This window comes from Alosa pseudoharengus, unplaced genomic scaffold (assembly GCF_046254945.1).
Source record: "Alosa pseudoharengus isolate Yale_2024_CS ecotype anadromous, Long Island Sound unplaced genomic scaffold, YU_APseudo_1.1 YU_APseudo_1.1_scf_24, whole genome shotgun sequence".
Lineage (NCBI taxonomy): Eukaryota > Metazoa > Chordata > Actinopteri > Clupeiformes > Clupeidae > Alosa > Alosa pseudoharengus.
The window spans coordinates 8,810,608-8,836,813 of record NW_027468689.1 but is presented as its reverse complement, the minus strand read 5'-3'; the positions used below and the strand labels follow the sequence as shown (position 1 = coordinate 8,836,813).

At 40.5% G+C, this 26,206-nt stretch overlaps 3 protein-coding genes across 6 annotated transcripts; all 3 read left to right on the top strand.

Annotated features, from left to right (window-relative positions):
- The first annotated feature begins 102 nt into the window (after window positions 1-102).
- Window positions 103-6,048, top strand: p2rx4a (purinergic receptor P2X, ligand-gated ion channel, 4a). Its single transcript, XM_076303052.1, has 12 exons — window positions 103-895; window positions 1,055-1,202; window positions 1,592-1,663; window positions 2,036-2,108; window positions 2,224-2,320; window positions 2,501-2,581; window positions 2,995-3,136; window positions 4,778-4,914; window positions 5,039-5,132; window positions 5,217-5,282; window positions 5,716-5,811; window positions 5,949-6,048. The coding sequence occupies exons 1-12, from the start codon at window positions 747-749 to the stop codon at window positions 5,961-5,963; spliced, it is 1,170 nt and encodes a 389-aa protein (XP_076159167.1). The 5' UTR covers window positions 103-746; the 3' UTR covers window positions 5,964-6,048.
- Window positions 6,049-6,298: 250 nt separating this feature from the next.
- LOC143141905 (synapse-associated protein 1-like) lies at window positions 6,299-9,776 on the top strand. Of its 2 annotated transcripts, none has more exons than XR_012990821.1 (9): window positions 6,299-6,619; window positions 6,830-6,948; window positions 7,056-7,122; window positions 7,411-7,484; window positions 7,766-7,905; window positions 8,160-8,314; window positions 8,467-8,519; window positions 8,803-8,862; window positions 8,985-9,776. XR_012990821.1 is itself a non-coding variant. In XM_076302585.1 (9 exons), the coding sequence occupies exons 1-8, from the start codon at window positions 6,436-6,438 to the stop codon at window positions 8,849-8,851; spliced, it is 909 nt and encodes a 302-aa protein (XP_076158700.1). In that variant the 5' UTR covers window positions 6,304-6,435; the 3' UTR covers window positions 8,852-8,862; window positions 8,985-9,776. The 2 variants fall into 2 exon arrangements, 1 of the variants encoding a protein (XP_076158700.1); XM_076302585.1 differs by having other exon boundaries at window positions 6,304-6,619; window positions 8,735-8,862.
- Window positions 9,777-14,574: 4,798 nt separating this feature from the next.
- On the top strand, window positions 14,575-25,976 carry txlng (taxilin gamma). 3 transcript variants are annotated; one of them, XM_076303046.1, is made up of 10 exons: window positions 14,575-14,648; window positions 15,876-16,128; window positions 16,328-16,419; window positions 17,302-17,472; window positions 21,245-21,439; window positions 21,824-21,943; window positions 22,200-22,274; window positions 22,366-22,458; window positions 22,881-22,976; window positions 23,124-25,976. In XM_076303046.1, the coding sequence occupies exons 1-10, from the start codon at window positions 14,598-14,600 to the stop codon at window positions 23,430-23,432; spliced, it is 1,455 nt and encodes a 484-aa protein (XP_076159161.1). In that variant the 5' UTR covers window positions 14,575-14,597; the 3' UTR covers window positions 23,433-25,976. The 3 variants fall into 3 exon arrangements, with proteins under 3 accessions (XP_076159161.1, XP_076159162.1, XP_076159164.1); XM_076303047.1 differs by lacking the exon at window positions 14,575-14,648 and adding an exon at window positions 14,700-14,902; XM_076303049.1 differs by lacking the exon at window positions 14,575-14,648 and adding an exon at window positions 14,966-15,448.
- The last annotated feature ends 230 nt before the right edge of the window (window positions 25,977-26,206 follow it).

Sequence of the window (26,206 nt, the reverse complement as noted above, 5' to 3'; positions counted from 1 at the left end):
AAATGTAATACACTCCTGAATTTTGTAACATTATAAACACTTCAGAAGCTGAAATGTGTGAGGCAATCAGTGAGGGCCACAAGCCATCAAAGGCCCATCCATGAAAGCCAAGAAAAGCATAGGCTACTCGGCTAACCTCGAAGTGCGCTCATGTCGTTCTCTTAAAAAAAAAAGAAAAGAAAAAGGATTATAGCAAAAGTAAACCATGCTAACCCAGCGCAAGGCCCTTTCTAAAAGTGCATAGCCTAATCCAACAACCACAATTCTAGTAGACTCGCCCACGGAACTGACTACAGGCAAAAACTTCCTCTCGATTTAAATGTGTCATCAGACACTGGGCACTGTATTCAGCACTACTTAACGAAAACCAGTTTAAACTAAGGTTACACTTATTGCTTTCAGAGTTGTGAATTACTCGTGATTTAGTGTGATGAACCCGTCTCCACTCTCATGTGACTAACGCAATAAACAGACGTGAAGAGGTGGAGATGACGCTTTTTCCCGAGGCCATTTCCAAATCTCGGACAGTTTCATCAAGCCATATCCTAACGACACGAGCATTAGCCTACAGGCGACTTCACGGTTCCTCTGCATTAATATGTCCAAACAATACGCTGGTTTAATGAGGGAACACGTCGGATTCGGGTTGTTTGTGGAGTCGTGATTGATTGGGTGTGCAGCCGAGAAAGGGAAGGTGACAGGACTGAAACTTCACGTTTGGATGCTTGAAGATAGATGTTGGAACAATGACTCTTGCTAAAGACAACAATTGTTGCGTATCAATCTGTCAGTGTTTTTTTGACTATTCGACATCGAAAATATTGGTTATACGAAGTAAGAAAGTTGGAGCAATCAATCGCATTACCCAGGCTTTAGTAATTGCCTATATAATCGGGTGAGTGTTGCTTGCATGTTACAAATCTACACACACATAGTTTATATTTGCAAAATGATCTACTTGTATTTAACTCGAAGACAATCGTAATCTAACTTGACATTGCATGTGTGCCTTGAAACCGGAAAGTTATTCACCTACCATCTGTTTTACGCACAGGTATGTCTGCGTATTGAATAAAGGTTACCAAGATACAGACTCCATTCTCAGTTCAGTTACCACCAAGGTGAAGGGAATTGCTCTGACAAACACGTCTGACCTTGGCCTCCGGATTTGGGACGTTGCTGACTACATAATTCCGCCACAGGTACCATCAAGATATAATGAAGACGAGGTATAAGCTATAATCAACACCACAAGATTCGCCACATCCTTCACTCTGAACTCCAGATCACTTTGGATCTCAAAATCTATTACTGTGGGTCTACATGTCACGCCTTGGGTGGACTCTTGATGGTGTTGAGTTATCCGCTTTCCTCACTAAAGAATACGATGTGCCATCCTGATGATGCACCCCCATGTTTCATTGTGAAGAGTTTACATTTTTCAATCAATTAGCATTTTCGTACCAAACATACAGCTGGTTGAAATGTTTTTATGATTTTCAAATGACCTGTTACATTAATTACATAGATTAGGCTACAGGTCATAGGCTTGTTAGCAACACATCAGCTGATCTCAGTTTTTTTTTCTCAGGAGGAGAGCTCATTCTTTGTGCTGACAAACCTGATTGTGACTCAGAACCAAACTCAGACCCACTGTGCAGAGGTACTGTTATGGCAGGGATGACGTTTTAGTAAAACATTGTCCAACTAGCTTGATGGGTATGTAATGCAGACTCAGGGAGTCCAAAGTACATCAGGGATAACTCTTGGAATGTTCACATGGTTTATCAAGAGCACCAGAAGCATTTTTTTTTAAAGATGGAGGATAGTTGCCAAGTCATGTGTTGCTTGCAGTGGACAACCATTCTCTGCATTGCAGGCCAATTAAAGCTCTTTTTCAGACGGGGAGCATGAATCACAGTGATGAGTAGCATTGTCTTTAAATTAACTTATTGATGTATGCATTTATTCGCTTGAGTTTTAAAGATGGGCTTATAGTTTGTGTGTAGCTAAGGTGGCTACTCTGTCCACTCAGATCCCAAGCGTAGCTTCTATTTGCTCCTCTGACAAGGACTGCAAAGCTGGATTTAGAGGCCCGCGAAGCAATGGTAAGCGAAACAGATTTTAATTTACGGCAGAATATTATGAATGGGCTTTTATCGTGTGTGGTGTATAGTAACCTTTAAAAAGTTATTTGTTTCGGCTCCTTCACTTTCTGTATAGGTGTGCAGACAGGTACATGTGTGAACTTCAATCACACAGTTAAAACGTGTGAGATCTTTTCCTGGTGTCCCTTGGAAAGAGACAATGAGCCACCCAAGTAAGTCTGTTTGTGTGATCGTCTGTTTGTGTGATCGAGGGTATGCAGTGTATGTGGAGGACAGATAAATTAAGGTGAATTCTTCTGTTTAATCAGAAGTGCAGGGGAAGTGAGAGGTTTGTTGTGGTTGTGTTGATGTCATGTTTTAAACCTGATGGCTATATTTTCATGTTGCTCTAGTCCTCCAATGTTATCAGATGCAGAAAACTTCACAGTGCTGGTGAAGAATAACATCCGATTTCCAAAGTTCAGCTTTAACAAGTACGTAAATTGACTAACTTTTACCTGATTTAGAGTGTGCTTCAACAAGTGGAGCTTGTTTAACATGGACTTAGGGGGAAATAAATCTTTCTCTTGGTGACTTGCTCCAGAACCGGAAGGATATGCTTCCTTGGGTGTTTGGGGAGGATACTAGTCGACATATTCATTGCTTTAGCTCTTGAAAATGACCATATGTTAGTAAAAGCAGTCCCCCTGATATGTCAGGAATCTGATGGTACACCTATTGTTTGGTAATGTCAAACATAGCAAAATGGCCTCAAAATTTGGTTTGGTAAATAAATGTTTAATTGTTTTCTATTTATGGAACTTGAAGTGATAATTCAACTACAGAGTTGTTCACACAGCATTAAGCATGTGATAAATAATACATCATTTTGTCTTTGCGATTGCAGAAGGAACATCCTTCCACATATAAACAGCTCCTATTTGGAGCACTGTGTCTTTAACCGCTCTACCGACCCTGAATGCCCGATCTTCAGGCTCAAAGACATTGTGGAAGAGGCAGAAGAGGACTTCCAGACCATGGCCATTCATGTATGAATTTAAGCATTTTGAATGTGTAGGGTAGAGGGGAGGTTGGGTCATCCACTTGGTGAAAATTGAAGTGGCGACTTGTTCCTCTTTCATGACAAAAGTGATACCTAAAAGAGATATGTTATTATCACTTTCGTCATTCATGTAATGATTTTTTTGTACAGCACATGCACATTTACAGGCCCCCTGAAGGTAAGGTAAGCGATGCTGAATGGTGTTGTGTTTGAATGTTTATGTTCCTCTGCAGATGCTTTTGTCTAAAGCAACTTCAATTACATTTGAACAGAGTTCACTCCTCCCTTCAGTGCTCCCCGAGAAACGTCACACAGTTTGTTATTGTTTAGGTTGCGCAGGTTGCCCCAACATTGTTTGTTTCCCATTAAAAGAGCCATGGCTGTGTAATCCGGGCTTTTTACAGTGTACGCAAAAAATACAGAGCTCTAGCAAATCATGAGGAGATAGAAATTGCGTGGAATGTCTACTTGGGGCTCATTTCAAAGCTCTATTTGCATACAGCCTCTCTCCTCAGTCCTCGAGCTCGTGTCCCGGAAATCGTTCAAAGCTCGACGTCATCAAGGACGTCTCATTTATCTAATTGCAACCAGAGGAGGCAAGGACCGAGGAGGGAGGTGGAAGGGCCGATACGCGAGGAAACACGAGCAAATTTCTCAATGTCTCGTTTTAAATGTCAGGGCCCTCAGAAGTCTACCAATGAAGTGTGGAGATACATTGAGCCTCGTAAATGGTGTAAAACAGTGATTTATTTGCATGGCTAGCCCGATGCCGAAGCACCACCATTGAAAAAGCTGTTGGTAGCATCGGCTAACTAGCGCCAGATTTTGGAGTGCAGGGGACAAGCCGAGATTGGCTATGAGGCATACGTTCACACTCGGTATCATGTTTCAACACACTTTAGGTCAATATCACACCGGAATTCTCCTTTAAAAGTGATGCGTGAGTGAGCAGGACATCTTAACTCTCATATCTGTTTCTCCTTCATTCTTCCATCCTCCTATCGTTCCTTCCTCGTTTCCTTCACAAAATTAATTAGAAGTAGGGGTTAGGAAAGGAGGAAGGAAGGGAGGGAGGGAGGATAGACAGAAAGACAAATTATAAGAACCCTTAGAATGACCCTACCTCTAGATATCGAGTGACATGGGGTCCACAGGTGATCTGCTCTGGTGTCTGCCTGTTAATTAACTATCTATGCATTCGTTTTCACCGAGTTGTCCCAAACCGGAGATGGCTGTGATGTCCTCCTTAAGTGACCTCTCTCTGCTCAGGGTGGCGTGATGGGGGTGCAGATCAGATGGGGCTGATGGGGCAGCCGTGGCCTACTGGTTAGCACTTCGGACCTGTAACCGGAGGGTTGCCGGTTCGAACCCTGACCAGTAGGCATGGCTGAAGTGCCCTTGAGCAATGCACCTAACCCCTCACTTCTCCCCGAGCGCCGCTGTTGATGCAGGCAGCTCACTGCGCCGGGATTAGTGTGTGCTTCACCTCACTGTGTGCTGTGTGTGTTTCACTAATTCACGGATTGGGATAAATGCAGAGACCGAATTTCCCTCACAGGATCAAAAGAGTATATATACTTATACTTATACTACTGTGATGTCCTCCCTAAGTGACCTCTCTGCTCAGGGTGGCGTGATGGGGGTGCAGATCAGATGGGACTGTGATCTAGACATGCCATACAGCTGGTGTGTGCCACGGTACAACTTCCGGCGGCTCGACAACAAGGACCCAGAAAACACAGTGGCCCCAGGATATAATTTCAGGTCTTTATAATAATCTATAATAATAATAATAATAATAATCATAAATATTATTATATAAATAATAAAATTCAATGACAATGTCACCTGAATTTCACATCTAAGTAAGCTGTTGCTCTTCTCATAGGTTTGCAAAGTATTATAAAGATAGTGACAATAAGGATACGAGAACTTTAATCAAGGGATCTGGAATTCGCTTTGACATTATGGTATTCGGACAGGTGAGAGTGCTTTGGTGATCACTTAATATTAGAGTAATTTGGACAATATGTTCTATAAACCCATTTGATCTCATTTTATTCCAGGCTGGCAAATTTAACATTGTTCCAACACTGCTCAACATAGGGGCTGGGTTGGCTCTCCTCGGCTTGGTAAGTGTTGTAGACACGAGAGAGAGAGACAGACAGAGAGAGAGAGAGAGATTATGTTAGACCAATGATTAAGTAATACATAGGGAAGAACAGTGGGGTCATGCACTATAGTGAAACAGGATGACAAGGCACCAGTTTGTGATAGTCAGGAGACACTATTACTTGTTTGTTGAATTGACTCAGACCTACATGCACAATGCTCACAACACAAAATAAATAATACACAATGTGGAAGACCTCCCATAATGAGTCCACACCCCTCTGCATTAACATCTCGGCATCATTTACGTCGCCAGCAGGAGGCAGCATTGACCAGTGATACAGTGTGAACCATATGCAGTGTGAACAGCCTTAATGACAAAAATGTTCCTGGCAGCCTGAGATGTTAATGATTTGTTTCTGTGAGTTTGATTTTATTTGTTATTATCTGTAGGTCACAGTTGTTTGTGACTGGATTGTCCTTACATGCATGACCAAGCGGCACCATTACCGAGAACAGAAGTACACTTATGTTGACGACTTTGGGCTGGTGAGTGTGTTGGTCTGTAATAAAAATATTTCCTGTAGATGGATGCTCACTTACACAGTGATTTGATGGTCATTTTAACCATGTATAACACATCTTTAAAATCCTTCATCTGTGTAATATACCAATTCTCTTTGCAGCTTCCTGAAGAATAAGTGTGTCCCATGGAACAGATTATCCATCATTGAAATGACAACTGGGAAGTTGCATGTTTCAAATATTAAACTGATATTAAATATGTTTTCTTGGTGTTTTTTTTTCTGATCTGGTACAGTAATCAGTGACTGCGTGTATAGCATATTTGGGTGGTTCATTTGAGAAGTTAAATGCCTTTTATGTTTATGAGATGAGATGAAAATATTTTTTCTCTTGATACCGAAAAGTGAAGATGTCCTCCACACTTTACTATTAGGCCCTAATAGGCTTCTGACTGCATGGACAGGTAGGCTACTCTTGACATTCACAGACACTCAGCCAATAGTGTGCGGGTCATGTGACGTTTGTTTATCCCAGTGAGGTCGCGACTATCTTGTGGCTAAGGAACTGATAAGTTTAAATGCAAACTGCGAAGAAGACCGCGTAAAGTATCCAGTTGCCACGTTGGCGTCTCTTATTGTATATGCTGCAATGTTGAAAGGTTTGGGCTCCTTATTTGGTTTGCATAGTTCAAATGAAAATGAATTGGAAGAGATTAAAGATGACCAGATGCCTGACAGCGACAAAGATATCCGACAGAATGAGCTAAACGCAGACGATGGCAATAAGGAAGAATCCATTCAGCAGTTCATCCAGCAACAAGAAGGCCTGAGTGGTATACGTTTTACTTAGTAATATATCCAACTTGTATTTGTTAGCCTATTGTTTTTCGGGCATTTGGACATTTTGGGAAGTTCTTGTTATATAGTCTAACTTGGCCTACTTTTAATTAAGCATAGGACATCGACGATTCGCAGTCTGTCACTCAAGCAAACGCGTGAGGGCTACAGTAATAGTCTACTTCTCTGTAACTGTTTTTACACAGGATTCCTCCTCAGTTTAGCAAGCAATGCCACCAAGAATATCTCTGACTCGGTGTCTGTAACAGCAGAGACCATCTGGAGGAGTGTAGACCAGGGCAGCATTGATGGTATCATTGATAAGGTGACACTTTGGTAATGGCTTTACCGGCTCCAACATTTTTTTTTTTGTTTCTTTTGGAAATCTGTAATGTCACATATTTAATGTCACTAATTTGATGTCTTGGTCAGACTATAATAGGAGCTTTTCACAAAGAACACAAGAAGTTTTTACATGAAAAACACACAAAAACAGTAGGTAAGTTATTGAGAATTCTAATAAGATAATTATCATTGTGTCATGTATATCTCTACAGGCACCTGGACAACGTACAAAATAGTTAACCACAGACCGTTGCCTTCAACCTTACAGGATCCTTGTTTACAATTTCTGTTGGTAGTTTTATATATCATTCACAAGCCCCCTCTTGTCAAAAGTATACGCAACCTTTGGGTACCTTTATTTTATATTTAGGTGGGACAGTAAGTCTAGAATATCTCTTGTGTTATATTGTTCTTAGAATGTTAATGGCAACTATATTTCCAGAGTTAGCAGTACCTCCTTGGGAGGGCTTCAGTGAAGAAGAAACCATTCAGCAACTAATCCTTGCTCTATCATTGGTGAGTGACTATTTTATCACACAGCTCTCCAGAATGTTATATGGAACTGAACGGGCCATCCCAACGTTAGGAGATCCAAAATGTCCATAGTGATCATAAATAGTTTGTTAAAAAAAAAGTATCTCCAGAACATTTTCCCAGAAAGTCATGCTATACATTATTCCATACCTAGTGATAGTATCTCTGTTGGATTACTTGAGTAAATTTTCAAGGGATGACTTCAAGTCAAGTGTTTTTCAGCATTCCTCAAATTGCATGTCACAACCTTGCATGTCTTCCAGGACCGCAGGAACTTCCTATGCGACCCCCCAGACGGGCTCCAGTTCCATTTTGACTTTGAGGAGATGTACCCTGTTGCTCTGGTGATGCTAAAAGAAGATGAACTACTGAGCCAGATGCGTTTTGCTCTGGTCCCAAAACAGTTACTGTCTACTTAATATTATTGTAGTTCTTCACTAGAGTTCCACCAGTTTTCTCTTCAGACTTTAAAAAAACATTGATGTCCTCGAGAGGCAATTTGTGTTACAGCACAGACACATTAAAACACAATGGTACAGACACATCTATGTCACATCTCTGTATGTTGAGCTGCATGCTAGTGTGTTGATGTCTGATTTCACATTGATTGAGTTCAAACCTATTTTGGAGAGCAACAATTGTAGCTTTTGTGTTCAGTATAAAGGAGGACAGATTCTGGAGGAATTACTTCTACCGAGTCTCCCTGATCAAGCAGTCAGCTCAGCTACAGTCACCGGCAACAAAGGAACAAGCAGTGCACGAGAGAGAGAGTGAAGCGGATGTGATTGGTCCAGAAGATGTACATCTTGGAGGTACTATTTGTTTGCAGCCTTTTGCTTTACAGGCCAAGCAGTAGATTTGCTTTGTCCAACGTGTAAGCCATTTCACTAAAATTGTGTACTTTGACAATATAAGTGCAATATAATAACTATTTACTATCTACTAATTACACTCTTTGGTGTAGAGAGGATGTCTGCCACTTCTCATATTACAATGACAACCCCAAAGACAAATGAGGTACATTACTCTTTTATTCATATTTTTTACAGCTAACATTTAAAAGTTTTTCTGTCTTTGTTGTGATTTTTGTCTTTAATGTTGACTACATCTTTGAGACAAAAAACTGGTACATCTAGCAGCAGAGCCTTGAACTGTTAATTAAGATAGAGATATGGTATGATTAAGGTATGTGGTATTTTGAATACCATGAGTCAATTGTTGCTTTGTATCAGGCCGAAGATGATATCTCTGCCAGCCCAGGAGTGTCTGAGTTTGTGAGCGATGCATTTGATACCTGCAGTTTTAATCCTGATGACCTTCGCAAGGAGATGAGGCTTGCCCTACAGTGACAAGGTGGAAGGTGGGTTTGGAAGGATACAAACATAACTGGCAATTACACCGAGTTTTTTTGTTTTGTTTACTAAATTGGGACTTACATTTGTACTGTGATTCATTGGGACTTACATTTGTACTGTGATTCAGATTAAACTTCAGAGGGGAACAAGAACTTTGAGGAGCCTCAGAGACCGCTGAGAGACCGGGGGGCCCGACTTCCATGTTCACAGCTTCCTACTTTGTCTGAGGGACCATAATGGCATTCAGGGCAGTATTTAATGTGAGATATCTATATTCAGTTGTCATTACGTAATGAACATCCTGCATGGTTTCAATAACTGTAGCCCGCAGTCAGGGTGCTTGGACACGTCTGGAAACTTATGGAACTATAAAATTGCCTCCTGTTTTACAGACCTCTATGAAAATCTATGAAAGTCTTTAAAAAGACTGAGAGCTGTGCACACAAAAATGCAAAAAAATATCAACGGTCAAAATCCCCACATTTTACAATACCATACAATACAAAATGCTTGGAAATGTCTTTCTTCAGAAAAGGGCATAGGCCTACAACATGATTGTGTTTGACATAACAAAGTTTATAAATCATTTTGGTGAACATATCAAATACTTGACTTGCTAGACCATCTCAGGTTGGTTCAAGATCATGTCGAGATGTTAATGAAAAAGTTACAGTACCCCAAGAGGCCATGAACATGCAGACAATACTTAAAATGTGAACTATAGTATGACTAGTTGTACGAAAGCTTATGATGGGCATGTTTCTTGCTTCTTTTGTGGGGTTTTTGTTCTAATTTCTGATTTGGTTGTAAAACACGCTGAGTTGAATTTGATGCCTATTCTTTTTCCTTACCTTTCTTTCATTGTCCTCACAGTGAGATTTTTAAGTGTCCATTTTAATAAAAAGTGATGCAAACATAACCAGATAGGCTATTCATTTCTTTCTCTAAAGCTATTCTTTCACACAAACATACAGGCATTTTTGGATATTTGTTGATATTTGTGGGCGATAACAGGTATGTCATGTTGAAGGTGCAAACAAAAGCTGTATCTCCATTGAGATCACATAGAAAAAATCTGGCTCGAGGGTTATAAAAGTATTTTGTCGTGTTTAGTTGTATAATGAAAGCACAGCTTGTATAGCTATCCATGTGTGTTTACATCTGGCTCCTTAGCTATAATTTTGGTAACTATAACGAGCTATTTGACATCTTTAGAACACTAAACATATCGGAGGTGCCTAATGTTGAGTTACTCCATTCTACATTTTTTGACGTTAATCTCTTCTATAATATATTGCTATTGTCTATCCAAAGTAAGGTGCCTGTTTTGACGTTAACTGATGGTCAAATCAACCAAAACGTATTGTTTGTACCTTCAAGTGGTCTGTGAAGTAAGCTTGTGTGAAAGAATATGCACTCTAAAAACGAATGTTGCCAAAACTGGTTCTTCTGAACAATGCCAAAGAAGAACCTTTTGTAGTGTTTCAAAGAACCCTAAAGGTGATAGTTCTTTGAAGAGCCATTTAAGAAAAGATAGATTACTTTATTCATCCTCAAAGGGAAACGAGGGTGTTACAGCAGCAATTAGTAATATAAACATATATCACACAAGTCAAAAATAAATACAATTGGATATAAAGTCTGTGTGCAAGTGGTTGTAAACTGCATTGTCTCTCAGAATAAGATTCTCCTCTTATGGGACAAATAGGGGAGTTATTACAGTGCATGAAAATGCACTGTACTGTTCTTCCTAGGCAACTCCTTCTTATTACAGTGCATGAAAATGCACTGTACTGTTCTTCCTAGGCAACTTCTTCTTATTATTATTATTCCGCTTACCACTTTTTCCGTACGCAATTTCTCTTGAACAGTTTAACTTAGAAACGTCATTCAAACTTTGTAACGTAGGTCTTCAAACAGATCGGGTTGGTATGACTTTTCAACTTTGAAACTTTTATACTTTTTAAACTATTAAAGAAAAACTTTTAAAAAATCCCCATAGACTTAACATTGCCGATTATGACATCATAATACGGCCATTAAGCAATTAGAATCCTATGGCAGGTGTTCAGGCAACCTGCAGCCTCAGGCTTTAAGCATACAATCTGGGTCAATTAAGACTACACATCCTATTCAACTGTTTCCTCTGCCCAAAACTGTTTCAAAATAAAAGTCCTCACTACAATAATCCACTGTTAAACAATGTAACCCATTAAACTACTGAACTTTTTACATTCAACTTTTAAACGGTCTACTTTTAAACTATCATTAAACTATCTATCTATTAAACTAGCTGTCTATCAACAATTTTTAAACTATCTACATTCAACTTTTAAACTTTTAAACTATATACATTCACTAGCTGTCTATCAACAATTTTTAACTTGTCATCAACTATGTCAACACTTTTCATCAACTATGACTCCTACCCACTGTAGCTAGTTAGCATGGTTAACAAAGTTAGCATGTTAGCATTGTTAACATTTTAACCCTTAGAACCCTAAGCTGTTTTTAGGGCATTTTCACTACCTTTATTCATAAGGATTTATTCTGGTCATTGTAAGTGCCACACACATATATTATATATTGTTTTTTTCAGGAGAGTTTAGGCTATTCAGATCTGCCATCATTTCATGTATTAATACTAGCATTGATTTTATTTTGATTTTTAAATAATTAAAATATAAAAAGTGTATTATAAAAATTCTTATATTTCCACATGTATCTCACCACTGCAAGCTCACAGCTCTACATGCATTTCATGTGTGTGTAGGGCAGACTGTCCTGAATCGGGCAATATAATTGCCATGTTGGAGGGATACTCTGGGGCTGAGCAATTTACAGAAATATTTGCTGTGTGATTTACGGAAATAAATGCCATTTTTTATTTAGTGATGAAAAATGACCTTTCTGCGCTCCATATCTGTGACACGAACTGATCTGACCTGACTTGACCCGAGGTAGCGTGTTAGCCTGCGTGCCTGTGTGTATGCAGTCATAATCATTCTCAACTCTTTACTGCATTGCCATGAACAAAGTAAAGGCAAAAAAGGTGTTTATTTGTTGAACAAATTGGGATGCAATGTGAGCCTTGAATTGGATGCCATGCAGGAATTTGCTAGGATCTCAAAACCGGAATATGAACATGCTTTGCCATAGAGAAACACATGATAGCATTGGATTATAAACATGCTTTGCCACAAGAACAGACACAAACGTGGGGTAAGTCCAGCTATATGAAGTTATTATTTTGCTGTCACTTCTTCTGTTTTATAACCCAGAAGGATGTACTTGGTATCAAATGATAGCTCTGAGTCTCCTCTTTCATCTGACATGCGTGGCATATCTATGCGATCACGGGTCCGCGAGTAATTCAAACGAGAGTAATGAGTGTGCAGCGTTGGTTTATGTACATGACGTTATTATTTTGCAGTCACTTCGTCTGGTTTTATAAGCAAGAAGGATCGATAAACATGGTACCAATGGATAGCCCTGTGCCCCCTCTTTCATCTGATATGCTTGCCATATCGATGCGATCACGGGTTCGCGAGTAATTCAAACTAGAGTAATGTGTGTGCAGGTGAATGCAGAGAAGTATAGACTGTAAATATGATGCAATTTGATTTAATTTCATGATTTTTTTTAATTTTCATACTTGATCGTACAGACAAGTGTGTAGTCTCGTTGGAAAGCCCCACTTCTGCTCTGTCGTGCAATAAAGGTTTCATCTCGCTGCGATGAACCGTTCCGGAGCAATGTAACAGAGAAGAAAGGGTGTGTTTTTTGACGCACTTTGCGTCAATCGGGTTCTAAGGGTTAAACAAAACGATGATGATTAGCTAGGTTAGCTAAGTCACATGGTTAGCATAGTTAGCATGCTAACATGTTAGCATGTTAGTTAACATTTTTAGCAAAACTACTAAAAATGATTAGCTAGGTTAGCTAAGTAACATGGTTAGCATAGTTAGCATGATTAGCTAGCTAATCATTTTTAGCAGTTTTGTTTAAAATGCTAACAATGCTAACATGCTAACTTTGTTAACCATGCTAACTAGTTACAGTGGGTAGGAGTCATAGTTGATGAAAAGTGTTGACATAGTTGATGACAAGTTAAAAGTTGTTGATAGACAGCTAGTGAATGTATATAGTTTAAAAGTTGAATGTAGATAGTTAAAAAATTAAAAAAAGTTTAGCATAGTTAGCATAACTACTAAAAATGATTAGCTAAGTAACATGGTTAGCATAGTTAGCATGCTAGCATGTTAACATGCTAGTTAGAATTTTTAGCAAAACTTAAAAATCATTAGCTAAGTTAGCTAAGTAACATGGTTAGCATAGTTATTATGCTAGCATGTTAGCATGCTAGTTAGCATTTTTAGCAAAACTGCTAAAAATGATTAGCTAGGTTAGCTAAGTAACATGGTTAACATAGTTAGCATGCTAACATGTTAACATGCTAGTTAACATAGTTAGCATAACTGCTAAAAATGATTAGCTAAGTTAGCTAAGTAACATGGTTAACATAGTTAGCATGCTAACATTGCTAGCATAGTTAGCATGTTTAGCAAAACTGCTAGAAAATGTTAGTTAAGTTAGCTAAGTAACATGGTTAGCATGTTAGCATTGTTATCACTGCTATAAAACATTAGCTAAGTAACATGGTTAGCAGAATTCAAAATCTTAGCATAACTGCTAGCAAACATTAGAGCCATTCCAACTTTCAGTTATCGTCAAATATCTACCTATACACAGCCATTAAACTATTTGAATATCAACATTCATTAAACTGCTAGAAAACGTTAGCTAAGTAGCATGGTTAGCAGGTTAGCATTGCTAGCACTGCTATAAAACATTAGCTAAGTAGCATGGTTAGCATAGTTAAAAATCTTAGCATAACAGCTAGTGAACATTAGAGCCATTCCAACTTTCAGTTATCGTCAAATATCTACCTATACACAGCCATTAAACTATTTGAATATCAACATTCATTCAACTTCCAGTCTGTCAACAACTTTTTAACTATTTACCTTCAACTTTTAAACTGTCTACTTTTAAACTATCATTAAACTATCTATTAAACTAGCTGTCTATCAACAACTTTTAAACTATCTACTGTCTATCAACAACTTTTAAACTATCTACATTCAGCTTTTAAACAGTCTACTTTTAAACTATCAACTTTTATTAAGCTATGCAACCACCATGTCTATCCTAGCATCACCGTAGTAACCATCTCTGTATTATCTGTTTTAACTATACATGATATTTTACATCACAACTTTAGCATTTTCATGCACTGGTAATTCCTTGGAATTGCATTTCTAGTTGTAAATAGTTATTATAAATCGCATAAAGGCAAACAGACATGAAATTAGTCTTTCTGAAGAACCATTTCCAATGTGAAAACCTTTCACTTGATGTAAAGGTTCAACCCAAAGCAATTGTTTCTCCATGGAACCATAGTGAAAAGAACCAAAAGCACCTTTATGCACCTGAGTGTGGGCTCAGTGAACAGCAGAAACCTGATTGTTCAGAGGCCCTGGTGACCCTCTAATAAACCTCGCCAAATACTTAAAGTAGTGGATTTTTATCTGAATGTAGGTGTTTCGTGTCTGAGTTCAATCAGGGGCTATTTATCAAATTATAAAATGAAAACTAAAACATTTTTGTGATGGGCCTAATTCAGAGGACCCTCTCAACAGGCTCCCTTATGTATACTTGTTCAGTATTTCGTCACAATATGGCGACCTACTCAGATACCAGGGTCGATTTAAACACTGAAAACATTCAGGTAGGTTTTCGCATTGCATACTTGCGGTTACATATCATGCGTTCAGGTTATCACATGTTGACAGTATTTCGTTATTCCCCCCAGTAACGCCTGTCTTCTTCATGTGTTGAGTATTTTTTGCACGAGCTTGGTGAACAATATTTTCGACGGAAGTAGAGGTTATTAGCATCAAGCTAACATTAGGTTATAGTTAGCCATCACTAGCTTACAAACACAGCCTTTGGACTTGGCTTCACATCGGATATAATAATTTGGTAATGTAACGCTGTTTATCGTTCTAATCTGTTTCACACAACCGTATCGGCAAAACGCTAAATGTTAAATACAAGCCGATGTGGTTGGTCTAATGTGATGAATAGAACACAAGATACAGACACTATGTTTCCTATTTCAGATTTCTTGTACGGAAAGTTGTCGTTAGCAAGCTAACGTTAGTTAGCATTAGCTATCTGCTTAAAATAACCCAAAAAGCTTGCAAGTGGACCACATACTTGTGCTTGGTCAAAAGTGCTTCAGATAGCACTAACAATTTTTAAAACAGTTGCTGTTGCTCCATCCGGTGTGGATTCTACTAATGTAACTGTGAACCAGGTCAGGGAAAGAGGCATCTCTTATTCGACCTGTTTAGATATGACAATGGTCACACATGGAATGATTGTCAGCAACCTGTTACAGTAACTTTAACACGATTGTACTGACATGCATCACACTTAACATATTTTGGCGACTTGCTACGAATTATGTAATGCACTTTCCTTGCAGTTAATTCAGCCAGTGACACATTTCAGGCGAGATTTCAAGTACGTGTTGTTACTGTATTTTAGGCCTAACAGATGCTGTTGTTTTTGTTTTAGGGGGATTTACTTGTGCTGTGGTTGAACTTGTACAATGATTTGATTTGTGATAGTTCGCCGGATAGGTACAGAATAATCAGATACAATTGCCCCTGTAGCTGTCTATGTGCGTCGGTGTTTTACTTGTGTGCTATGGAACACGTGGTAATCCTCTCGAGCGCCTTAAAGGCTTCAGCTTCACCGCTTGATTAACAACACATTGTACTCGGCAAGCAGGTGTTGTAGTCAACGTTATAACTATTACATTTTTTGTGCCAGTTCTATGTTTCACACAAAAGTGCTTGCACGTCAGGTTCGCTCTGCCTGAGTGCGCTCTAAGAATCCGCCTAAAATACTGTAACGTTGGAGTTAACATGTGCACTGTTTCGTTCAGTTTTGTGGTCGAATGATGGAGGCTAGCGGTATCGACGTGGGTTCTGCGCGGGGACTAGTCGAAGGCAGCAGCTCCCCTCCGAATTCGGATAACCCATGCGCCGACAACTTGGAAGATTTTGGGGACATGATGAGCAGTTGCTGCATACAGGAAGAGAGGGGAGAGACACCAGGGCGCGAGGACTGTCAAATCGACCCGCTCGTTGGTGAACTGGATAGGGCTTCTGACAAAAGTTTGGACAGAAAAGGGTTGGGTAAGTTCCCTAGTTTCCGACACAAGTTTTGTCATGATGTTATGCCTTTCCAGAGTAGCCATAACGGTGTTTTGCCTATTTTTGTATGATCACAATCACGATTTAGTTCTTGATTGAATTACATAAGATAAAGATACCAGAGTGTAGAAATGACCTTACATTACTTTTGGAATTATGATTCTGTGTGTTGTCTTTGCAGGGAAAGAAGTACTTTTGTTAATGCAAGCTCTGAATACTTTGGCCACTCCTGAAGAGAAACTAGCTGCCTTGTGCAAGATGTATGCTGATCTGGTAAGGGCATTAACTTGTATATGTATACGTTTATGTAGCTCTGATAATAGTTTATGGAGAGGAAGAAAAATACTGGGGAAACTGCCATGTCAGTCGCACCTCTTAACAAAGGCACACTTTACAGACAATGTGCTTCATAGTCTATACTTTTGGGGAGCGTGATGACGGAGGAATGGACTCAATATAAAGGTGTTTTGTTGTAGGAAAATCAATGTATAGCATAACAAAGCTTTGTTTTGCAGTACCTTTAACAAAGGGCTTGGACCATGTTGTTCCAATGTTGTATTCACCATACAATAAACAATCAAAGGGACTTGCTGTAAAAAAATGGACCAGACACCAATTCCCTGCTTCATGTAATATGTCTGATATGTGTCTGTGATTAGTTCAGTGGTTCTCAAACTTTTTCTGTCATGCCCCACTTTAGAGGTGGGGAATTTCACCTGACCCAATCACCCGGCAAAATGGTAACATTAAAATATTATTTTCACATTTTGGTTCCATGTTCCTTTTCCCCTCTTAAGTCTGCTGGATCTGATGATGTTTTAATTCGTATGTCGGTATGTTTATGACTCCTATGTTTGTGTGCAGCTATTTTGTATTGAAACTGATCTTCCTTGTCAAAAAAGAAAGGCATTAATAAAGATAGGCGCAAAATACATGTCTCTAGTCTATTCCCAACTCCCGAGAACCACTGGATTAGTTTGAGGAGAGCTGTGATATTTTTGATATGTTTGTGTGTGTGTGCGTGTGCATGTGTGTGAGAGAGATCAGTTGGAGGAGAGCTGTAATATGTTTGATATGTTTGTGTGTGTGTGCGCGTGTGTGTGTGTGATTAGTTGGAGGAGAGCTGTAATATGTTTGATATGTTTGTCTGGTTAGCTGGAGGAGAGCCGCAGTATGCAGAAGCAGATGAAGGTCCTGCAGAAGAAGCAGACCCAGCTGTCCAAGGAGAAGATGCATCTGCAGGGGGAGCACAGCAAGGCCATATTGGCCCGCAGCAAGCTGGAGAGTCTCTGCAGGGAGCTGCAGCGGCACAACAAGACACTGAAGGTAACACTGGAGGCATTTACACCAGAGACGTTTAGGAAGCGTTTTTCCGTCGCTCCTCAAGCGCCCGGTCCTGAATTCCATTACAATCAGTATCAACTTACACTGGCAGCGCTGGATGTGTGCATATTATTTATTACAGCTATTAAAAGTAGAGGAAAGTGTATTTTTACGCTTCACTTCTATTTTTAGAGTGTATGTGAAGCGAACACATATGAAAACACAAGGATAAACACTGTTGTGTTGACACTAGAGATGGCAAGGATTAAAGTTCTCCGTCGTAGGAAGGATTTCCGTCAATTTGATTTTAGAAATGTCATATTTGAGATCGATGCAGATCCGATGAGAAAAAAAATTGGAGGGGATATCACCTTTGCTTTTCCTTTTTTAAGGCAACTACAAATATTAGGTAAATGTTTAAAGACCTAATAGTGTTCTTGAGAACTTTCTGTGTCTCAATCAGTGACCGCTCAAGAAGACAGCCTACGTCAGCCATGAGTTTCGCTTTGTTTATGTTGTAGCTACACACTTGTCTCGGGCGTTTGCTTAAAAAGAAAGAACACGTATGGAGGACTATAACGGTCTAAAAGCTGGATTATAGTGACACAATCGAGACAGCTGATGAGGTTGGCCAATCCGTTTAACTTTTTTGGATATGATATTGTGAGCTCTATGTGCGAATTCGGAGAAGAAGGCTGTGTTCTTTCCGTGCATCAATGTAGACAATTTCTTACTATCGCAAACTCTTGTCAGGGGAGGTCATTCATTTTGGGTGTCACCTATGACTTGAACAGATAGCCTGCTATGCCACCCGATGTAGACTACTGTTACAGTTTTTTATCAATGCAACTAACATTATGTGTAAAGCGAAGCAATATAAACCGTAGCCTGCAATTTATTATCCCGTCTGTTATGACATGTACAACAATGTTTTTCACAATTTGCGACGGAAGGTTTTGACTGAGCGTGTTAACATAAAATAATAATAATATTGTCATCATCGCGAACTGTCGAGTAAGGGTGTCAGTCGTGTTTGTGACGCACAGACAGCCAGCCTTGTAGCCAATTTGCTAAGGCCTCACTTTTAACGACAGTAGGTTGTAAGTGTATGTTGACAAAAAATAACCATACAATTAAAATAGTCACCTTAAAACTTTGATATAAAATATTATTAATTTATAGCACAAAACCATAACCAGTAGGCCTACCAGAACCTCGCATATTAGCGTCATTATTTGTGTGCGTCTATTTGGCAAGGCCACTAGCTGTCATGGATGCGTTGCAAGATGGGCAGCTGTTGGACACAGGGGAGAACTAACAAGCCATGGTGTAAAGAAATGAAAGTGCCAGGGGTTTGCTTTTGCGCGGTTCGCTGCAAGAAAATTGTTTATGGATGCAATAGGAAAACGTTTTAGCACGCCACCAATCAGAAGACCGCCATAAGGTTAACGTTCGTGCACTTCAGGACATCTTCCCTACCTGGTGCAACTAGCCACCACGACAGAGGTATGCTACGTTTATCTATGGCTGACCGTTTTTACGTTTAGAAAGTAGGCTACGCATGTTCTTTCATAGCGCAACACGACCTGTCCCTCACCATATCGCAACCTCTTGTCAACCTTATACAATCTGTTGCTGAAGACAAAAGCGCCGTCTCCAGATTGTCGTTATCAAATGTGCAGACCTCCTTCATGAGCACACACAGTATTGCTGCTCATTGGAAAACTGAGTTGTCTGTAAAACTAAAAATTACCATGTTTTCATTAAATGCGGATGAGGCAACAAATGGAAATATGAACAATATCTAGAATGTTCTGATTCGTTACTTTGATGAGGAAATGGGAAGTCTTGCAAACTTGATTTTATAGATTTTACTTGGGGTTGAATTGCATATTAACAAGAAAAAAATCTCCCCTTTAAACACTTTTGGCCTGAAGTAACTAAATAAGAGTGTGTTAAAGCCTTTCTACAACATTGCTGCAGTAGAAATGAACTGCAATGGCTAATCTATATCTATAATCTAAAATATATTTTTGTTCATCAGGAAATCTCAATCAAGAACACTCTCAATTCGTCTTATTCACATGGCGGCCATTGGCGGCTAAAACGAGGCTACAGGGTACACAAACCATAGGATTGTTATGTTCTATGCATTCACCTGTAGGTGGCATTAATTATATAGTAAGTGTACCCTGTAGCCTCGTTTTGGTTTAAACAATGGCCGCCGTGTGAATAAGGCGAATACTCCCTTTACTTTGCTGTTTGCATCTTTTTGTACATTAAAAACCAATAGGTCGCGACCGCAAAAGGGGTGCTATCTCTATAGGTAGATATGAACAACGTAGCCTTATGACTTATGACCTGAAAAAAGTTCAGTCAAACAATTTTTTTTCACTTTAATCCCTGGAGATGGAGGCAGAGGCAACATTGTTGTGTTGACGCTAGAGATGGAGGCAGTGTAAATTGATCAATTTACGTTTCACTCTTGCTTGCGTCTTTTTTGCGGTGTAAATTCCCGGTGAAAGTGTCAAGTTTTATGTAATCCCAAAATGTAATGAAACTTGGTGCCAAGAACTCAAGCATCATTAAGAAGGGACTTGGGTAGGTCCATTAGAATGATTTACCTAAAGGGCTCAGAAACATCCCTGCCCAGTGAAATGAGGTTCCAGAGCCCTGTGAACATGCTTATCTTCTCAGTGATATGATGTTCTAAAGCCCTGTGAAGATGCTTATTTTCTCAGTGATATAATGTTCTAGAGCCCTGTGAACATGCTTATCTTCTCAGTGATATGTTCTAGAGCCCTGTGAACATGCTTATTTTCTCAGTGATATGATGTTCTAGAGCCCTGTGAACATGCTTATCTTCTCATTATTCCACTGCTTGGTTGAATTTCCCATTGTCCTACGTAATTTAGAACGACCATTAACCGTATGTTATCTGCACACCTATGAAGTAGATCCATTTTTTTGGCTGTATCACACTTGTATATTAATTCGCCAAACTCGTTGTGAAGTTTAAATGAACTGTCACGTTGCATCCGAGCTGTAAAATGCAGACGTTCAGAACATTGCAACATTGCAGCATATGACGGAGGTGGCTTTTAGCTAGATGGATGACAGCAGGCTAAGTAAAATAGCGATGTTTCAAAGCTAAAGTTCATTAGAATCTTGGGATACGCCCGCTTGACAACGGGAGAGATAGAACTAACGACTGGCCTTTGGCCATAGCAACCATCCATTTAGAACTAGTAACGGCAGTTTGTCCTGTGAGTTGAGAAATTAGTTGATTTGTGTCGGAAGAAATTAGTTCTACAAACAAGACAGTTTTAGCGATTAAAAGCGTGGCAACAGTGGAATAAGCGGGATAATGGACTCCACGGTGGTCTGTTCACAGAAGTTAATGCACCACTTCGCGTCGGGGCCGTTTTACAACCTCGACCGTGCATTAACTTCTGTGAACAGACCACCGTGTCGTCCATTATCCCTTACGTGATATGATGTTCTAGAGCCCTGTGAACATGCTTATCTTCTCAGTGATATAAGGTTCTAGAGCCCTGTGAACATGCTTATTTTCTCAGTGATATGATGTTCTAGAGCCCTGTGAACATGCCTACATTTTCAGTGATATAAGGTTCTAGAGCCCTGTGAACATGCTTATCTTCTCAGTGATATAAGGTTCTAGAGCCCTGTGAACATGCTTATTTTCTCAGTGATATGATGTTCTAGAGCCCTGTGAACATGCTCATGTCCCCCCACCCCCCTATGGCCGTGGCAGGAGGAGAACACGCGGAGCTCGCGCGAGTACGAGGAGCAGCGGAAGGAGGCCATGCTGCATTTCCAGGTGACGCTGAAGGAGATCGAGAACCAGCTGGAGCAGCACCGTCTGCACAACCGCAAGCTGCGGCAGGAGAACATGGAGCTGGCCGCCAAGCTCAACAAGATCATCGAGCAGTATGAGCTACGGGAGGAGGTGAGCTGCAGCCAGCCTGCACACAGAGGAGGTCCTCTTGGCATCGCAGTCAGCGTGGTGCCAGGATGATGCCCATAAGTAGTAATTAAGTGCATGCTCCTGTTCAGAGTGACCTCTGGAAGTGGTTGAGGCAGGCCTGTACATTAACTTTTTTTGTTCATAGAACAGGTTGATCGTTTTGTAGTACAGCCCACAAAATCTCTAGCATTGGTATGTAGTTACAAACACCTCATCTGTAGGCTACATCCTAGAACAGGGGTCGGCAAGTAACTTTGGCCGCGGGCCAGTATTTTTCATGGCCAATAGACGGCGGGCCGCAGGAACATCTACGTTTTTTTGTGAGACGATGAACCAATGCTGAACCCTCTCCCCGTTTACTTGTAGCATATTGACAAGGTGTTCAAGCACAAGGAGCTGCAGCAGCAGCTGGTGGACGCCAACCTGAAGCGCACGGCAGAGCTGATGAAGCAGGTGGAGGAGAGGCAACAGCGGGAGAGAGAGCTGGTGAGTCACCGGTAGATTCAGGGTGTGCGAATGTCCTGTGCTACCCGGTAGATTCAGGGTGTGCGAATGTCCTGTGCTACCCGGTAGATTCAGGGTGTGCGAATGTCCTGTGCTACCCGGTAGATCCAGGGTGTGCTCACTGTCACACCTTTGAAGCAGGGACCAGTTGGGTTGAATATGTCAGTAGATTTTGTGTTGGTCTTATCGATGCAATCATTAACTGAAAGGTGCTTGCACTTTCCACAATTCCATCCAGCTCTTAAAAGACGCTACAGAGACGAGACACAAATGTGAACTGATGAAAGAACAGGAGATCCAACTGAAGCAGCAGGTATTTCAGACTCACGGTTTTTCTCTTGATGTGTTTTGACATGCAAGTTCGGCCTTACCTACCTGAGGATCATTTTTACGCTGTCTTGCAGCTTTCCCAGTACATGGACAAGTTTGAAGAGTTTCAGACGACTCTGGCCAAGAGTAATGAAGTGTTCTCCACGTTCAGACAGGAGATGGAGAAGGTGGGTGGTGTCTGGTACAAATCAATATCTGAACTCACACACACTTGTGTCTAGTATAGTATAAGTATAAGTATATATACTGTTTTGATCCCGTGAGGGAAATTTGGTCTCCCAATCGGTGAATTAGTGAAACACAAACAGCACACAGTGAACACACAGTGAGGTGAAGCACACACTAATCCCGGCGCAGTGAGCTGCCTGCTACAACGGCGGCGCTCGGGGAGCAGTGAGGGGTTAGGTGCCTTGCTCAAGGGCACTTCAGCCGCGGTCCACTGGTCGGGGCTCGAACCGGCAACCCTCCGATTACAAGTCCAGAGTGCTAACCAGTGGGCCACGGCTGCCCCAAATGTATGTAGTATGAATCAGTATCTCAACACACACACTTGTGTGAGCCAAAGTGACGTCTGTTCATTTGTTCGCAGATGACGAAGAAGATAAAAAAGTTAGAGAAGGAGACGACATTATGGCGAACCAAATGGGAGACCAACAACCAGGCGTTGCTTCAGATGGCGGAGGAGGTGAGAGGGTGGTCAGTTGTGTGGTTATGCAATGCCTCCAGCATGACTACAAACTGTCACTGATCACTGTCGTGATTTTGATTGTTTGTTTGTTTGTTTGTTTGTTTGTTTTTGCTCTGAGCCATGTTGTTTGCTGTGGCCCTACAGAAAACCCTGCGGGACAAACATTACAAAGCGCAGCAAGGCAAGGTGGAGCGGCTGGAGAAGCTGTGCAGGGCGCTGCAGAAGGAACGCACCGAGCTCAACGAAAAGCTGCAGACCATGCAGGGTCAGGAGCCGGTGGAGGAGGGGACGGGGCCCCCCGACCCCCAGCCGGAGGAACCCTACAGCAGCCGCTCACCGGAGCCTGACGCAGACGCAGAGCCCGTGGAGGCAGTGCCGGGGACAGAGGAGCCTGGACTCCAGCCAGACGGAGAGCCCTCCTCCCTCCTCACCGATGAGCAACTAGACGTCTGAGCCAGGCCCCTCCAGGGCTGCTGCCTTTTTTTTTGTTCTTTTTTTTTTTGTGGAGGTATATATATTTTTGTGTAATAGTTATAAAGATTTGAGAAGAGATTTGCATTTGCGTTAGTGAGTATAACCGCTCTGTACATGGGGATGCTAGGCTTGGTGGTGAGCACTTCTTTCTTTTCCTGTTCCATCTACCACATACATATTTTCCTAGGAAATTTCATGTGGTCAAAGTTGGCTGTCATGCAGCAGCTTTAGAGTTTATTTTTCTTATTCTGAGTCTCTGTTTTCAGTCTCTTCTCTCTGCTGATCTGTGGGACCATTTTTGTTCTCCATCTAAAAGATGTAGCTCTCATCTCTGGCCTGTGGGATCAGAATAAATATTCCAGATGCATATAATGTTAAAAACATTGCTTTGTTGACTTAGCCAAGCATAACTGATTAACAGTCACCTCTTTTTGTTTCTGACCATCCTCCTAATACTTCAGAAATGTCTGGGCATTATAAGTGAAAAGAAGTTTCCTTTTATACCATATTGCAGCAAAAGGTCACGCAAAACCGTAAAAGTTAGGTTCCAAAGTTTGGGTGAAAATTCATATTAGCTTTCACTAGACTAGAGCATTTTTAAACATCTGTGGATCTGGAGTCTGCCTTTAGTGATTGTGCATCATGGGCGACTTGAGTTCAAGGGCTAGTTTGATCAGGCTGCTATCAACATTTTTGATGTACATTTAATTTTGGATGGACACTGTTGTTGACTTCAGTGTCAAAATGTTGGTCCCATTGAAATGCTGCTGCCACTTCTTTGCACCATTTGAGATCAGTTTGAGTTCCAGAATCTGTTTGAACAAACACGTGTTGAGGCGTGGAGCGTAAATGGATTCGTTTTAGCAACTAAATGGCTAAACATTAGTATGACTCTGGTCAGCGCACACCTGTTTACCACGCACCTGTTCACCCATTGTACTGGATTTGAGTCAGTTGACGGCGCTGTTGCTGCTGGCTCTTATGAGGAGAATCATGTTTCCTGTGATTTGATGTTGATCATGCTGTTCAACTCAACTGTCTGGTGTGGCTGGGACATTTTCTTTTCGAACTGGAAGCAGATGACTGAAATTCATACTTTTCGGTTGATTGACATATGGGGCCTTGACACATTTGATACTTTATATACTGAAAATTCTGAATGTGTTTTTTTTCCTTTTTAAAGAAACAATTTACTCAGTAATGAACATGAATAAAATAGTATAATTCATGCGTTACACTCCATGCTGATGTTCGCTGGAACAGAAGGTATTGTGGAGTTTGCTCACAATGTGGAATACTGAACTGAATGAATGTAGAAATTCACCCTTGTTGCCAAACGGCCTTAATGCCCTCTAGTGTCTGTCATCAAATGGAAAGGAAACAGGGTTTACCATGCCACACTCTCAGGTCTGAGTTTGCTGTCCACATTGGGTTATGTTATGGTTTAGGGTCTCTTAGAAAAATTATTACAAGAGACATTCATTTATTAATGCTTTTGAAAATGTTCCATTCATTGACATTCCAGGTAGGCACATTGCAGCCTGCCAAAACAATATTATTAATGAAACTTAAAATAGAAGGGTCTTTTGAAGTAATCACTATCATCCTGTTGTCCCTATAACACTTAAACATCCATAGCATTCTAATCATTGCTGATGTGTTTGCTAAAAACATTTGGTCTTAATAGTAATGGACATGCTGATCAGACCAGTGGGCATGTAGTGTTGGCACAGAGGGCTTAAGGGCTCAGCAGTTTTGTATATATAAAGTGGCAGTGTCCTGGGGGAGATTTGGGATGTTTCTACATTGCCAAACTAATGACCAAACAAGAGAATGGATTTGGGATCAGTAGACTTCAACCAGCCTCTGACTTGTATTGAGAACTTAAACCATATGGAGTAGACTTTTAACCAGCCTGACTTTCATAATACATAATTATATACTCTTCACTAACTCATTAGAAATGTGAATGTGCTTTTAGATTGTGGAGAGGCTCGCTTGTGCCTCGCAAGATTTTCACCTCAACACATGCAGTGAACACCTGAGCAGTGAGTGTAGAGTTGTTATATGCTCATCCAATGTCCTCCCTTAAAGGTGTAGGTTTTTGAACGTTCTAAGTTCCGCAACAATTGAAGGTTCTAAAATTCTATGTTGAATTCAATGAACCCAGATATTCTTTAGAACGTTCATATCTCAACATACTCCTTTAAGGGTTAAGTGGTGTTATGTTCAATGAGAAGTAGCCCTTGGGTGGTTGGAAATGATTGGTACTTTGACACACATTTAAAAAAAAAAAGAAAAAACTGTTCCTGTCTTTGGCAATGCCTCAGTTTGATTCTCAGGTTATGCAAGAAATCTACCTCTGCAGGTGAATCTTGCTGTGAAAGAGGCTGGAGTCAACAATGCTTTGAAAAGCTTTATTTCCCCCCCCAAAATGAGCTTATGTTCCCCCCGAGATTGTAAACAAAGATGTTCTGTCCTGTCTTGCTTTTCAATAAACATTTTGTAGAATTTTCCAAACTATTCAACTTGAGTACTGGAATGTTTGCCTCTTCATTCACGTCATGTGTAACAGAACTCCCTTGCACACAGACTGTTGAATGTTTCAGAAATTAACTGGTAGTTCTTCCTTTCTCCCAACTGGACGACCTGGCTCACTGCAATTATTTTATGGCTTTCACAGAATCCAACTGGTTTTAATTAACTGAATAATAATTGACTGAGCAAATACTTCAGTTTTAAGTAGTTTAAGT